This window comes from Mastigoproctus giganteus, unplaced genomic scaffold (assembly GCF_048544385.1).
Source record: "Mastigoproctus giganteus isolate SK-2022 unplaced genomic scaffold, ASM4854438v1 scaffold_15, whole genome shotgun sequence".
Taxonomy (NCBI): Eukaryota; Metazoa; Arthropoda; class Arachnida; order Uropygi; family Thelyphonidae; genus Mastigoproctus; species Mastigoproctus giganteus.
Window position 1 is genome coordinate 4,233,467 of NW_028328292.1, and position 17,692 is coordinate 4,251,158.

Here is a 17,692-nt window from a genome sequence, read left to right on the forward strand (position 1 = left end):
TTCAAGAACTTTTGATTTTCCGAGTAAGCAAGTTTTGAAAAAGCATGCTGAAGAGATTTATCAGAGATTATTTGCAAAACATTCCGAAGGAGTCTTAGCGTTGAAGAAGAAACTGAAAATAAACGAACTCTTCTTTTAGAAGAAAACAGACTCGACTAGTTCTGATGTTGGAGATACACTCATGCGAGAGTATGATAGTGTAATAAAGAGACTAACTGAAGAGCCTTCAAAATATCTGAGTGAATTGGAAATCAGCAAAGAATTTAAAATTTTGGAGGCAACTAGCAGTAGAAGTGAAAAACTGGAGAAAGTTTATAGAGCACTGCTGACCATTAAACCAAGTGTCCAATCTGAGAGAGTGTTTTGATCACTGGTCTCTTTAACACAAAAATAAGGTCAAGTCTATCAGGAAAAATGCTTAATATACTGTGTTTTTTAAAGCATCGTTTTCAGGAAGAAGCTGAGCAATAAATAGTAATTTCCCCAAGCTGTTTTTTTTCACATTATTTTTATTTATTTATTATTATTATTATAGGGATTATTATTTTTTTGTTTACTATACGAGAAGATAGTTTTTATTCAAAAGATTTGAATACAATTTGTAATTTTGTATTAATCTCAAGCTGGTTATTTTTTTGGAGCATTTTAATTTTTTTATTTTTTTTTACTATAAGAGGTGATAGATTTTGTTTAAAAGATTTGATTACAATTTGTACAATCTACCCAAGATAAAATAAATACATGTGTTATAAATTTTTAATTATTTTCCCTAAATCTGAGAAAATCGGTTTTAAGAGTAATCTTCGGTTAAACTCGGTTTTATGCAAGCCCTAATTGGCACCCATCCAATTCAAAGGAATCTCCTGTGAGTCCAAAGGTGTCCTCATAACTAACCTTAATGGCTCAATACCCTCCCTCATGCTCTCCCTCAAAACCACAGGGTATGTGCCTTTAACTCTGGGAGCCCTACTGGCCTTTATGCTCAAAAATGTTTCCAATAAACACTCATCTATAATTTCAACATCACTCACTAATTTCATATGGCTCAGCCCCACCCTCACAGCCTCCTCTCATCGTGAAGGGTCCCTCATCAGTAAAGACAGATGCAAAGCACCCATTCAATTCATCTGCAACACCAGCTGGGCTGTCCAAGACTCTCCCACACACATCTGACTTGCCCTCTTCCTCCCTGAAAAACTCCTTGTCCCCATTCTTTGCCCTCTTGATGTGAGAACTTTTTTTTGTTTTTTTAACGCTTCCTTATTCCACACTGATGTTTTTCCTTCTGATTATGAGTTTTGCTAATATCCTAACAGTTCCTGAAAAGTATGACAAATTCTTCTGGTCTAATTATTGCTCTATTGCACTTACCTCTACTGTTTCTGAGGTAATGGAGAATTCCAGCAACTCTTAAGCTGTCTCAACCTTCCATCTGATTAGTGGTCTCCAATTTGGATTCATTCGATGCTGATCCACTGGTGATATATTGGCTTATGTTACTTATATTTGAACCGACATGATAAAGTTTTTGAAACTTTCAAGCAGTTGCGCTTGACATTCCTGATCATGTTTGGCATTAAGGACTTCTAAATGTCTATCTTTGTGTAGGGCTTCTAAATGCCCATCTTCTGTTTTCTCTCTGACTGCTATAGGCAGTGGTAGATGACTCTCTGCCTTTGAGTATGATCCACTAATGCTGGTGTTCCCTAAGGTTCAGTTCTTTTACTCACACTTCTCCTTGTGTATATTAATGACTTTCTTCCAGTGACTAGAAATCCTATCTATACTTTTTCTGATGACAGCATGATACATTACACATTCCAGTTTGAGAAACTTTGCACTCCACAAACATCTTTAATGTCTGGAATATCCATCACCAATTCCTTAAATGCTGATCTTCATATAATTCTCCTTTGGGATGAAGCAAACTTAATTAACTTTGATCCTCCAAGCACCCAGTCCTGTCTTCTTTTTCACCAAAAAGAGTACTGTTTCTGTGCTCATTTTCGGATTCAGATTTCTAGACGAGATCACATATTTCTATTAGGGATACATATTTCTCAATGCTAATCTTTCTTGTCACAGGCATGTCACAAATATTGTTTCCTCTGCATAAAAAAAACTGGGTTTTCTTTTGTTGTCTCAGTGTAACTTTTCTAAGCAACTACTTTCTCTTTACAAATCTAAATCCACCCTACCATGGAATATTGTTTTGTCATCTGGGGTGGCGTGCCTGAAAATCCTCTCTCCTTGATTCTGTTCAAAAGAGGCAGTCAGATTAATCTCCCCACTTCTTTATCTTATGGATGTTTAGTTACAAATTTTGCTTGCTTTCACTATAGATATTTCTATGCACATTGCTCTTCTGAATTGGCATTTGCTGTTCCCCTACTCTTTTTGAAATGAGTCCGTAAGCGCTGCACATTGTCATGGTTCCTGTCCTCAAAAAGCAGAAGCCAACTTTGCCAGAAGCAAAATGATGGAATACATGAGAGTAGTTAGTTCTACTCCTCGCAGTGTGGTGGGGAATGCGTTGTCAGAGTTGAGTAACGATGTACTGGCCTATATACCCAAACAATCATCCCTTGCGAGAAATCTTCTCAATCACAGAAAAGACGGGCATTTGCCTAATCCAACAATAATAAATTTTGACATTCCTGAGAAGTACCGTAAATTGATACTTCATGATTCAGGTGTGGATGATTCAGACAGAATTCTGGTTTTATGTGATAAAGAACTCTTGGTTGAATTGAACAAAGATACAATTTATGGAGATGGCACGTTTGATAAAGTTCCAAACATGTTTTACCAACTGAATACGTGGCATGACAAGGTGGGCAAATCATATCTGCCATGTATTTACATTTTGTTACAGAAAAAGAACTGGGATATTTATAATAGCATGTTTGAAATCATGAAGATGTTAGTTCCAAATCTGGTGCCTCAAAAGGTTTTAGTGGATTTTGAGAAGGCTTGCATTAGCAGAGGCATATGATACAAGAAAGCAAGCTTATGCAGCATCAGCCAAAAAAAAAAAAAAAAACCACTCCCATTTCACCCCTCTGTTCATTCGAAATACCTGTCCAGCTGAACCTTAAATTTATTTAGGCTATCAACTTCCACAACAAGGGATGGAAGTCTGTTCCACCAATCAACTACCCGCTGGCTAAAGGCAAATTTCTGCACGTCTATCCTACATCTGTCTTTCCTCAATTTGAATTTATGCCCTCTCAGGTGATTATTCTGAGCAAGAAGAAGAATCCCATCAGCATTGAGCATGCTCAAACCATTCAAGGCTTTATACACCTCTATCAGATCACCTCGCCAGTGCCTAGTCTCCAGACACTGTAATTTGCAAAACTTAAGCCTTTCTTCGTAAAAGCAACCCTTTGTTCCATTCACTAATCTTGTCCTTCTCTGTACTCGTTCCAGCAGCTCTACATCCTTCTTGAAATGAGGCCTCCAGACAGTACTCAAGGTGTGGCCTGACCATTGCCTTATACAATTGAATAATCACCTCCTTATCCCTGCTAGAAAAATTCCTGTATATCATTGACCGAATGAATGTGGTGAGTATTGCCTTTCCACACGCTGAGGTCAAAGGGTGCTATTTCCATCTGTGTGAGAGTCACATCAGGAAACTCAGCAATTTTGACTTGAAGACTGAATTTGAAACTGATATAAAGCTCAAGCTGAAGTCTCTTGCTGCATTAACCTTTGTCCCAGTCCATAATGTGAGGAGTGTCTTTGATGAGCTTGCCACCACATTTCCAGATGAAGATAGCTATAATGAGGTACTCACGTACTTCTTTTCCACATACATTGAGGGTGCATCAGGTAGAGATCCCCAGTTTCCAATAAGAATATGGAATCATCAAGCTGCAGTTCTTGAATGGTCGCCTAAAACTACAAACTGCTGTGAGGGTTTTCACAATGCACTTAATTCCCTATTCCACTGCAGTCATCTCAACGTGTGGTTTTTGTTTGATGGACTGAAGAGGGACTTGGCTTGCCACAAATTGATACTGGCTAATGCACAGGCAGGTTGTCTAGAGGTTAAAAAAGAGAAAATATGATGTACTCATGACTTTGTTTCCACATTTGTGCAGAATATGAGCAGGTAGAAGACAAACTGAAATACTTTACAGTAATGAAAATTCTATTCAAATCCTTAAAAATTAATAAATCGCTGAAATATGTCTGAATTAGTTGTTTGTTGATAAAAAACGAAAGTGTTGACTGTTCACTTTGTAAAACAGAGAAAATATAATTTATTTTTATAAATAAAATAAAAAGCTTTAGTTGCAATAAAACCAGAACATTTTATTTCCTGTAATTTCCCTTACAAACATTTACATCCAAATATTCTATTTTATATTAAAAGCAAAAGTTTTATATCAAAAGTTATATTAAAATACTTCGTATAGAAGTAGAAATAAAATATATGAATTCAATATTTTGTTTTATTTTGAAATATGAAATAATTTGTTTTTTGTAAACTAAAAATAATGAGCATTTTTCTTGTGAGCATTTATGACAGTGGGGGTTTTTTCTGTGTGGAATTTTCGTGTGGGCTTTTTTCATGTGTATTTACTGGTCACCGAATTCATTATACAATTTTTCAAGGGACTTGGGTGAAATTACAAGTATCCCTTTTTATTATAGGAGTAAAAGTATCAAAAGTATTAACTGCACTCGTATTATTTTTTTCATATTAACTGCTAACGTGTGCAGATAACCAGCAGAAATGACTTGAATACTAATAGATCTATGTTCTGTTCTGTTCTGTCTGAGATCTAATTTGTGTTCATAATAGTAATTGATATATCATGTTGATTTTTGCTGGATCTTTTCTGGTCATTTGTTTATGGGTATTTCTCAGTGTAACTTTTCTTCAGGTAATTTTTATTTTGTGGATTGTAAGCATTAAATATTTCAGAATATTTATTTTGAAAATTGTTGACTTAACAGATATATTTTCTTTACAGCCAGCCATTTATCTCAAAAAATTAAAAGCACATATAAATTGAAAGCATCAACCAGCAGAATTGTGTCTACATTTAAAACACCTGCAGTTGGGTGTAGATTAGTTACTGAGTTTAGAGGACACCGTGATGGAGTATGGGAAGTGAGTTACTGTAAACATGGGCAGCCTATACTAGCAACAGCTTCTGCAGGTAAATTTATTACTTGGAAAGTTTCTTTAAGACATGGAGTCATGTATTTAAAGTGGATTTGTTGTTATTTACATATATACATACAAAGCAGTTACAGGTGGATGAGGGAGAGATTTTTAATGGCAAATATCACTTTTAAACTCAACGTTATTTTTGTTTAACTGTTTGTGCTAGATCTGACATTCCTGTCCTTCAAGAACAAATGAAGATTTTGATTTCATTGGAAAAGAAATTCATTCAACACACACACACACACACACACACACACACACACACACACACACACACACACACACACACACCTCCTCCTCCTCCTCGCAGAAATTACTATTTCCAAAAATGTTCCCAAAACTGCAACTCGCAATAGCAGTATACACTACTGAATATATTTTATACAAATTCACTAATCATTGATTCTTTTAGGAATATAATGTATTGATTAGAAATCTCTTGGTTATTATAGGAAGTCTAATAGCTTCCATGATTACCTTCTTGAATGCTTCCCATTTTGAATTTGTTTTTGGTAATTTCATTGGCTGGTCTCTCTGCATAGAATTTAAAAACTGTCAGAGACCATTTGGCATCTTATCTGCAAATTCTTAATGCATGAAGGGTCACTGCTAATAATCAGATCAACAGTATTGCTTTCTTTCGTAGCCTCTCTGACTTTCTGGTTTAGAAAACATTCATCTAATAAATACACAAGTTTTGCTACTGTGTGAGTGACAACTCACATGGCCCACTCAATATCTGGAAATTATTGGCTCCTCTGCTTTGTCACAGTTGTTTGTTATACTCATTACTGTCATTAATCCTATAACACACGCCTACTCTCATTTTGTTCTATTATTAGCAAAATGGTACAAGGAAGCCTAAGGGTTATGCTGCACCAGCCAAAAAAAAATTGAGTTACCCTGAGAGAGAGAGAGAGAGAAAAAGAAAGAAAGAAGAATGATCCCAGTGCTTATGTCACACCACACTGATTTAATGTTGCACTGGCCACCCATGGCTACTGGATGCATTGCCTTAGATTTTATGTGCTTTTGAATTATATGCATAACCCCCCCCCCCACTACCTCCCTTTCTGTACACATTATATTCCTCATATTCAAATTCTGAATCCTTATCTCAGTGACACCACGTCTCTGATATCCCAACAATATCTGCATTTGATGACTTCGGCAGTACTTCAGATTCATAAAATTTATGAGGTATGGCAATAAAGTTCCCAGACTAGTGCAATAAAAAGAACACAGAGTGAAGGAGCTCAAAAATGGTTTTATTTTAATTCAAAGTAATCACCACCTGATTGAATGCACTTATTATGCTGTCCTTAAAAGTTTCTGAAAAGAGTCAGTGAGTGCAACCAAAGAGACCTCAACATTCTGAAATATCATTCCTGTTGAGGGTAGTTTTCACCTTGGGAAAGAGGAAGAGTTCTGCTGGTGCCGGATTAGTTGAGTAGGGTAGATATTTGATCTGTATAATGCCATGTTTTATCAGAATTGTCTTGACAAGCACACAGTGGGCAGGGGCAGCGTTGTGCAGCAAGAACCAGCCTCTTTTCTCTTGAAATTCTGGCCTCACTTGGAGAATGCATTTCAGTAGTCCTTGAAACACTTGTGTTTAGAAAATAACAATGACTCTATCCTCTTCAGGTACAAATTACTTGTGACTTGCACCCTGTTTGTAGAAAAACATGATCAGCAGCAGCATCTTGATCTTGGACTAATGTAAACAAAACTTTTTGGGCCTTGGTGATGATTTTGAAGTCCACTGCATGCTTGATGCTTTGTCTATAGGTTATACTGAAACACCCAACACATCCCAGTAGCAATACAGTCCAAAAATTGACTTTCTTGACAAGTCTGGATGAAGTCTTCACATTAGCAAGGGCACATATGCAAGAAAGCAAGCTTATATAGCATCAGCCACGAAGAAAAAAAAAAAACACACATCCCCTTCTCATTTCACCCATTCACTTGCTCTAAATGTTTGTCTAGTTCTGCCTTGAATCTGTTTAAGCTATCAACTTCTACAATGACAGATGGAAGTTTGTTCCAGCAATCAACCACCTACTGGCTAAAGACAAACATCTGCACATCTATCCTACAACTGTCTTTCCTTAATTTGAATTTGTGCCCTCTCAGGCGATTATTCTGAGCAAGAAGAAGAATCCCATCAGCATTGAGCTTGCTCAAACCATTCAAAGCTTTATACATCTCAATCAGATCACCTCGCAGGGGCCTAGTCTCCAGACACAATGATTTGCAAAATTTAAGCCTTTCTTCGTAAGAGCAACCCTTTGTTCCATTCACTAATCTTGTTGCCCTTCTCTGTACTCGTTCCAACAGCTCTACATCCTTCTTAAAATGAGGCCTCCATACCTGTTATACAGTACTCAAGGTGTGGTCTAACCATTGCCTTATACAAGGGGACAATCACCTCCTTATCCCTGCTAGAAAAATTCCTGTATATCATTAACTTGACAAGACACCATGAACTACTCTTGCAGACTGTCTGCACTGCTCAGAAAACTTCATATCTGACTGCACAATTACCCCAGGTCCTTTTCACTCTCTACCACTGTCAGTGTATTACCACACAGTTCATACATTACTCTGGGGTTACTGCTTCCCATATGCAGTACTTAACATTTGTCAATGTTAAACTTCATTTGCCACCTCTCAACCCATCTGCTCAACTTTTCTTTATCCTGTTGCAGCAGTGTACTGTCATTAGTGTCATTAACAACCCTGCCGACCTTTGTATCGTCTGCAAACTTGGACATTAAGCCTGATATACCATCATCCATATCATTTATAAATACAGAAAACGACAAGGGATGCAACAGTGGACCCTGGGGTACTCCACTAACAACATTAGTCCACGAAGAGCAGTGTCTATTGATTAACGCTCTGTCTTCGCCCACTCAACCGTCTGTTTATCCTTACCAGCAATTTGCCTTCAATGCCACACTGCTCCAATTTGTGCAGCAGTCTTCCATGTGCAACTAGTTTACAATTTTAAGTTTGTTCACTGGGGTTTGAATTTCAATAGGTCCTACTGCCGAAATGTGTTGCTGTGATTTCAGATCACTTGGATTTTTTTCTATCACATCCAGATACATCACAATTTAACAAATAAAAAAGTATTGTTTTTTATGAAAGTATATAACTTTATTATATTTAGTAATGACAAATTGAATGAATTACATTTTCATATATCAAAAAATACGTAAATACTAACAAGTATTAATCAAAATTCTGAAACTTTCATTAATCAGACCTTTGTCTCTTTGTTTGAAAAGAACCTTTAATCGTTTTTCTTTTATGTACAGTGCTAGGTTTCTCTCTTTTTAAACACCAGCAGTAGTTGGCCATCATGCTTGTATTCCACCTTCCCTGGTACCTCTGCTCCATTATGTCCTGATGGAATCTCTCCCCTTGTTCTTCGTTCTCAACTGTGCAAGATTTTCGGGGGAAAAATCAAGATGGGCATGCAAAAAGTGAATTTTGATGCTCATATTGCAACCTAAATTGCGAAGCTTTTCAAGCATATTTTGAACAATTTTCTCATAATCCTGTGATTTATGATTTCCTAGAAAATTTTCCATGGTGCTTTTAAAAGCAATCCAGGCTTCCCTTTCAATGTTAGTCATAGTAGTTTCAAACTGACAGCCTAAAGCCAATTTTCTAATTTGGGGACCAATGAAGATACCCTCCTTAAGTTTTGCATCAGATAAACCAAGAAATTTACTGCAAAGTTACTTAAAGCAGTTGCCATCCTTATTCAGTGCTTTAACAAATTGCTTCATTATGCCTAACTTGATATGCAGTGGAGGTAAAAGTATTTTATCTGGCTTCACCAAACTTTCGTGCACAATATTCTTTTTGACCCTGGTGTAAGGTTTAGCTCTGCTATCCCATTCACAAATAAAGCATGGCATTTTAGTGTACCTACCCTGTTGCCCCAACAACATACATAACACTTAAGTCTCCACATAGTTGCCATTCGTAATCTTGATATTTAATTTTCTCCAGAAGCAACTTTAGATTGTTATAAGTTTCTTTTAAGTAGACTGAATGAGCAACAGATGTGTACTTATCTCCATTATACAAGAGAACACCTTTTAAACTAGTCTTAGTCTATAAATAGTCTCCATTGACTAGGAACATATGATGGAGCTCCTAAGGCACTTATTAAACCAGCGATATCACTGCAATATACGAGAGGACCTTCTTGTGAAAAATACTGTATAAACTCCCTTTCACGATTTCTGTACCAGGAAAATGATGTACCTGGAGCAAGTAAGTTCTTCGCTTGAAGTCTGGATCCCAGAATTTCAGCAGCATACTTTGGAAGACCTAAGTCCCTTACTAAATCATTCAGTTAGACTTGCGTGAATTGCTGTGGCGTTAAAATATTTTCTGGTTGATAACATTCCTCTTCACTAACCTCTTTAGCTTCTGCTTCGGTGGAAGAAGATGTGGGGCACCTCTGTGGGCATGAGCAGCAGCGCGTAGCACGCACTTCTTGATTAGACTGGGGTTCGAGCCCGTGACCACCAAATATGGAGGATACGGAAAGGTCAGGGAATAACCACCGCATATCCCCAGAGCAATATGGCCTTAGTTGCTAATGCTCCTAAAAACCAAATAACAACAACAACAAGATGTGGACTCGAAAGTTTCTGGTGGAGGTTTTATTTTACAGGCAGATCAGGTCCATGCGGAACCAGTCTTATGGTTGACAGTAGAACTGGATATTTGATGTCCTTTTTATTTTTTGAATTGTAACCTTTAATGTCACATACACCAAAGTAACATTTGCCATGGCTTGTACCACACCATAGGAATAGCAAATGGCATGCACACCCTTTTTTTCCTTGACTCCATTTTCTAAGATGTTCGACACATGTATGCCATACTTTGTGCAGTGCCCACGATTTATCCTGATCCCCTAGTTTTATGTCAAAGTATGCATAATACGATTTTTTTTACAAAATCGGTAATATTTCGAATCTGCTTTACAGGAACAGAAATACCATGTATGTGACAAAATATGTCGGGACTGTTTATACACTTTCTGGTTGCCATACTAAAAGAAAACTAACACGCCGTGAGAGCTCACAACGGTTTTTACAGGTGTACTATGACTGCATAAGGGATGTGCCACTTATATAGGCTCTGTGGTTGAGTGGACTGTACAAACAAGTGAGTGCATGCTCAGACAAGTATTATACATCAAAGCAATACATTTCAAAAGGCTGTGATTCAGAGGACAATTACCCCTTCAGTTTCTCCCCCGAGCTACAGCAGTTTCTCTACCTTGAGTCTTCTGCTTTGTTGCTGTAGTCAGAAGCATGATTTTGATTCAATTTCAATACAATTAAAAATATTATGCTAAACTTGTATTTCAATGCAGTAATGACACTATGCAGATATATTTCAGTATCAGTTTTATCTTCTACCCCTAGTTAATGTTTTATGAATTTTGTATCTCCTATCTAGTTTAAGTTATCACGTTACGTTTGTGAAATCTAATTGGTTATATGTATTACATTGAAATGTAATGTTAATAAAATCTAAGTAGTTATAATAGATAATAAATTTTACTATCTGTTGCCACCTATGTGGCAACAGATAGTAAAATTCTCACAGGCTAGCTATTTGCGATATTATATCTATGCCAAATCATCAATTCTAAAAGCCCTACAAATATTGCTGTCATACGTTACAGCCAACATGACAAGTTAAATTATTAAAATACATAAGTAGTGCTAAAATTTATAGTTTATAATCCTCTGCTGATACTGATTATGCTGCTACAAGTTACATAGAAACTTCTAGTATCTGCTATATCGATAAGAAAACAGTGGTGGCAGAATTCGAAAGCTACTATCGATACAATGACGGCAGAAGTAGACTGTGGATTTTTATGCAATTACAAGGCCTAGTAAAGAATAAATACAGGCAACCCCTGTATAACATGGTACTTCAACAACACTTTCACTCTAACAATTGATAAATTGCAGCAATCCTCACATAATACGGTACTAACACTGGTGTTCAAAGAAAGTGCATCACCTAAGAATTTCACATTTCTAACCCTTTTTTTTGTGATGGTATGTTACATTAATGACTAGCATCACAAATAGAAATGTAAGTAAAAGATATTTATTAATAGTTAAGGCATAGATAAGTAATATTTGACAGGTGCTCACAAAATATTCCAAAATGATATATTCCATTTGCAACCTTTATAAAACAGTTTTGGTAAACACGACAATTATGGCTGAAATGTTATCAGAAGCCCTCAGTTTGCTTCAGTTTATCATTTTAAATGGAAAACAAAATAAAAGTTCACCAGGTGCAAACTAATATTTAGTTGAACCACCTCTGGCCTGATGACAGCAGCATATAGGTTCCTCCGTAGCCAGGTGGAAAGGAGCAGCAGTGCATAGCACATGCTTCTTGATTAGACTGGGGTTCGAGTCCGTCACCACCAAATACGGAGGATGCGGAAAGGTCAGGGAATGACCACTGCATATCCCGGAGCAATATGGCCTTAGTTGCTAATGCTCCTAAAATCCAAATAATAAACAAACAGCAACAGCACACCGTCAAGGCATTGACAAGATAAATTTCTGAAGATAATCAACTGATAGTTTGTGATTCCAAACACGAATTATTACTTCCTGAAGTTCACGAAGGGTCTTTGGTTTCTTTCTGGCAACTGCAGATTCCAAACAATGCCAACAGTTCTCTATAGGATTCAGTTCAGTCTGTTTCCTGGCCAGCTAAGAGTTGTAATGGACCATTCTTCCAATAATTTTTTCACCTGTAACAAATGTAAATACATTACTGTCAAACCGCTAATGCAGAAATGAAGTTAAAGTAACTACAGAAGTGCCTACTCACATTTTGCCTGATGACAAGGAGCAGAGTCATCCTGAAAGATGCAGTTACTTGGCAAGTTGAAATGGTCTCTAATGGTTGGCAGCAATTTGCTTTCGAATATAGCCAGGTATCCATTGGTATTTATGGAACCTTTTATAAACTGCAGGTGATCTACCCCGCGATACGAAATGCACTCCCATATCATTTGGCTGGTAGGGAATTTCACTGTAAACACCATACAGTCTGGAGGTATTCTTCACCATGTCTACGGTGAATCGTTTGTCTCCCATCAGAGCCATGCAGGTTGAATTTCTTCTCATCCGAGAAAATAACTGACTTCCACTGCTCAGGGGTCCATTTGACATTCTCCCTACACCAAATTAATCGGGCCTTTTTCATTTTTTGTGTGAGGAGGGGCTTCTTCTTAGGATGAAGGCTAAAAGTCCATTTTTGAAGACGCTTCTTCTGACTGTAACTGCACTTGTTACCACTCCTGTAAGTTCTTCCCATTCTCTTTTCAGCTCAGACGAAGAAGCTTTATGGTTTTTAAAGCATAAGTGTTTCAAAACTCCGTCCTGTTTTGGCGTAGACTCATTTGCATCCGGTTCCTTTTTTTCCTATCATGAGAACCAGTATTCTTAAGTTTGGAAAGAAATCTCACCGTCGACTGTTTACAAGACACTCTATAAGCAATGTGACGGGAAGAACATCCTTCCTCATGTAAAGCAACAATAGCATTCTTTCTTTGTGGCGTCAACCGTACATAACTCGCCATCCTGACACAGTCAAGGAATGACTGCAACTCTTGCAGAGCATGCTTGTATAGCTGAAAGTAACAGCTGATACAATATTATGTCATCACCTATGCATGTCAATCTTATCTGATGCAATCTGTAAGAAATATTGCCATAAACTTATGTTATTTGGACGACAATTACAATTTTAAGGGGTGATGCACTTTCTTTGAACACCAGTGTATATAATGTGGTTTCACTTTAACACGGTTAGAGAATTGCATCAGACCTTGCATAATACGGTAATTTTGAGCAGGAAAAAGCCCTGCTATTATGTTGGATGCAATTTTTCAACATTTCAGTCTTTTGTGAATCCCCGCTGTTGATTTGCCAGTTGTTGAGGAAAAAAATATTATTGGGAAATCCCCATGTTAAGTTCTGTGCTATTGAACTTATGCTTGTTGATCTTGTGGAAAAATCTAGATTTTAAATGTTTATTACTATTGAATAATGTCCCAGGCCATCCAAAAGATTTTAAGTTATCCAGACATTGAAATAACGTTCTTACCACCTAATACAACTTCTTTAATTCATCCATTAGATCGAGGCATTACATCTACCTTTAAAATTCATTATATCAGAAAATCGTTACAATTGATTTTGGAAAAAATTGTCTGAAGTAACTGAGGCATGGAAACATTTTTCAATTGTGAGTGTATCGAATTATAGCTTTATAGCTCAAAGAAGTAAAACCGTCAGCATTAAATGAGTGTTGGCAAAATGTATGGCCAGAGTCAGTTCATTCAAGAAATATGGTTTACCCGGCAGAAAACGGAATTGGTGTGATAATAGAACTTGCTAAGTCAGTAGAGGATCAGGTTTTGATGTTATGGCTACTGAAGACGTTCAAGAAGTACTGGTAGAAAAAGATGCTGGTGAAGCGGATGTGGTGGAAATGGCATCCAAGGTAAAACAAATCAATTCAGAGGATGATAGCGCAGATGAAAATTCTGAAGTTCCAAATTTTACAATAAACAGCATACGGGAAAGCATAAAGTTTGCCGAGCAATTAGGATCTCATTTTTTGAATGCAGATTCTTTGACTGAAAGGAGCCCAAAGTTCACAAGCGCACAATGGGCAGGGGCATTGTTTAGTTCCATATGATGAAATTTACAAAGATCTATCAAGCAAACAAACCCAGATTACTGAATTTTTAGAGAGAGCAGAAGATATGCGAAATCTAGAATGGTGTATGTTTGTTAACATTTTGTTAATGAAATGGTGTATTTTTCTCTAGCTTTTGGAATGTAATCCTTTTTGTACTGGTTCTTAGTCCCATATAACACGGTACGCACTACACGAGATTTTATAGGAATCTAACTGCTGTGTTATACGAGAGTTACCTGTACACCAAATTAAAATATATACTACTAAATTTAAATCAAAATTTATAGAAAAACAATTTCAAATCAATAAATAAGAAAATCCACTTAGCAGCTTTGAACACATATGGCCCCCACTAGCCTTGTCCGCAGACTCCCAAGTTCTGATGGAACTGATGCAAAAATATGATTCAGTACTCTGCTTCAGATAGGTTGGCCTAAGAGTCATACAGCCAATCAAAAACCAACTTTTGATTCAAGCTGTGGTTAAAAAAAGTTGTAAAACAAAAATGTTTTCTTTTCTGATGAGAGCCAATTTTAGGTGCAGGTATGAGACTTTCACATATAAAGAGGTCAGATGGAGAAAGTGTACATGCAGCAAACTAATAAATACCTTATTAAAAAAATGTTTTATGGTTCTTTGTATCAAGGTACAGAATCCCTTGTGCCTATAGATGGATTGATCAGTAGTTATGAATGCATAACAATTGTAGCAACAGAAGTGTTGTGAGATTTGAATAATCTAGTTGCAACTAGGAATGCCATTCTTCAGCAGGGCCTTGCTCCCTGCCATTCATCCAAAAAAAAGTCTTGCAATTTTTTAGAGGAAACAAAGTGCTTGGAATGGTGTGGACACTACCTGACCTTAGTCCCTTTGAAACTCTGGTCTATCCATAAGGATAGGCTCAAAAAAATGAATGGCCTGTACAGTGTAAGAGAAGATGATTTGTGCTGTGATAAAGGTGTTTTCATCAAAAAAAAATGAAACTTTCAAAATATTTCATGTCAAAACAAGTAAAGATGGTTATAAAGGAGGCCACAATATTAATTTGTATTTCTTTGGTTTTTGTGCTTGAATTCTGAAATTACAACATTAAATCTTTTTTGAAAAAGTATCACGGTCCACATTAATTTGTGCAAGTATGTTTGTAGAATGCCTTTGTCATTTAATTTATATATTATTTTTTAAAGTCTATATTTAAGTAAAATTATGTGAAATTACTGCCTCTCTATATTAGAAAACTGCAGCAAAACTTATTTGAATAAATAATGTTCCTTCTAAAATAATATTAAGCAGTAGTTAGGGGGGGGGGGAATTGATACAGTGGCCTGTCGAAATAACGGTACATTTGAGATCGGATGTTTACATACAGCACAGATGTCTTGCAGTGTGGCGAAAAAGAAAACAGCAAGTCACCCAATTTCTGTATCACAGATTATACCGCTGTTTTACATTTATTTTAAATTAAAACCCCTCACTTTGACTCCTAAAGTTAATAAACCTCATACAGAGAAGAAAAGAACAACAGCATTAACTCTTAGTGGCAAACTTGATATAATCCAAACTATTACATTAGGGTCACCCGAAAACTTTGGGACCTGAACCCAGCCAGGCCTTTTCCACCCAGTGCGGGGAGGACAATGCCACTGTGCTACCCGTGCAGACTAAACTTGATATAATAAAGAAAATAGAATGGGGCATAAGCAGCAGTGTATTGATGGCAGAATATAACGTTGGATCTTCAACATGTTTGTTTTTTATGTGCAGTTAACAAAATTGCATTCTTAATTTCTCTATTTTTTATTTGGTCTCATTATTTCTGTATTAAATATATTAAAAATAAAACTTTCTAGATAACTGAAAAATCAAAATAACGGCACCTCGAAGGCGCTGTTATTCTGAAAGTCTGCTGTATAATGAAATTATTCATACTCTCCTGTAATAGGTGTAATATTTACCTATTCATGCTCTTAAAATATGAAATATTTTCTTTGTAGAAAATGAACTTTTGCTTAATTGTTCTTTTGAAGCAACTACTACTTTTTAAATTTATTTTCTAGATCATACAGCTCGAATATGGGATATACAAACTGGATCTTGTCTTATGCAGTATGTAGGTCACAAAGGATCTGTAAATTCTGTTCGATTCCATCCGTCCCAGGATTTAGTAGTTACATCATCTGGTGATCAGAGTGCACATGTTTGGAGAGCAACTTATTCTCCAACTGTTGGGGAACTAAATGCAAGTACCAATATTTCCTATTCATTCATTTATGTATATACTGAAAGGTCTCAGTTAACATATTTTTGTTATTTTCAAGATGTCATGCAATATGAGTCACATCTTTTGAGGTTATGACAGCACTATGGCAATACTGCACGTTCTCCAAACATTATATATTAAAACTGTTTTCACTTGCCACCTATTAGATAGTCCTCTGAAGTGAACTTGTTGTTAGTCTAGTAGGCATCTGGATCAGCTAGTGAATATTTTTTCTGTCTCTGCTCTGCTGCCAGCTTGACTGGAAGGAGCACGAACATTGTGTATGTTGGATTGGGACGGAAAATGGATCTTCCAAGACCATGCCAAATTATGAAGCTAGGTGTGCTTTCCCTGTATACAGCTTATCTGAATCTCATGCAATGTGCTTCCCCCGCCCACAAAATTTTATCACATATACATCAGTGTAGTATAAATCATACTGCACTGTGATGTATACAAGATAAAGTGGATAAAATTAATGAAGCAAATGTTTCTTTATTCATCAAGTTCATCAGTTGATGAGACAAACTAATGCAAATTATGAAAGGGAAGGTAGTATTAGTAGTGGCAAATAATGCAAGCTTATATAGAAAAAAACTTCCCACTTCACCTGCCCATTCCCTCCAATAGTTTTAGTTCTTCCATGAATTTATTTAAGCTATCCACTTCCACAGCAACAAATGGAACTTTGTTCACACAATCCTTGTAACTGCAGGGACTCAGATAATGAATACTCGGATACTGGGGACCGACTGTACCTGCTGGCTAAAGGCAAGCTTCTGCACATCTATTCTGCAACCATCCTTGCTCATAAGAAGTTTGCACCATGGCAGCTATATATCCTGGTGCAGCCCCGAGTAGAGGCATATGATGCAGGAAAGCAAGGTTATATAGCATCAGCCAAAAACAAAAAAAAAATAAGTACCCTTCCCATTTCACACATCCATTCACTCCAAATGTTTGTCTTGTCTAGTTAAGCCTTGAATTTATTTAAGCTGTCAACTTCCACAATGACAGATGGAAGTTTGAGCAATCAACCACCTGCTGGCTAAAGGCAAATTTCCACACATCTATTCTACATCTGTCTTTCCTCGATTTGAATTTGTCCTATCAGCAGTGTGCTTGCTCAAACCATTCAAGGCGTATACACCTCAATCAGATACTTCACTGGTGCCAAGTCTCCAGATGCTGCAATTTACAGAACTTAAGCCTATCTTGGTAACAGCAACCCTTTGTTCCCCTCACAAATCTTGTTGCCCTTCTCTGTACTTGTTCTAATGACTCAACATCTTTCCTAAAATGAGGCCTCCAGACCTATATGCAGTACTCAAGGTGTGGCCTGATCATTGCCTCATACAAGGGGATAATCACCTCCTTATCAATGCTAGCAAAATTCCTATATATCATTGACAAGACCCCAATGAGCTACTCTCGCAGCCAGTCTACACTCC

General features: G+C 36.8%; 1 protein-coding gene across 2 annotated transcripts in view; it reads left to right on the top strand.

Moving 5' to 3' along the window:
• Positions 1 to 17,692, top strand: part of Wdr37 (WD repeat domain 37) — a 224,605-nt gene that overhangs the window by 130,251 nt on the left and 76,662 nt on the right. The window contains exons 5-6 of one of the 2 annotated variants that reach the window (XM_090389395.1): positions 4,989 to 5,177; positions 16,039 to 16,220. In XM_090389395.1, coding sequence (XP_090245521.1) covers positions 4,989 to 5,177; positions 16,039 to 16,220 — 371 coding nt within the window. The remainder of the gene's footprint in view (positions 1 to 4,988; positions 5,178 to 16,038; positions 16,221 to 17,692) is intronic. The other variant, XM_090389396.1, reaches the window with a different exon arrangement.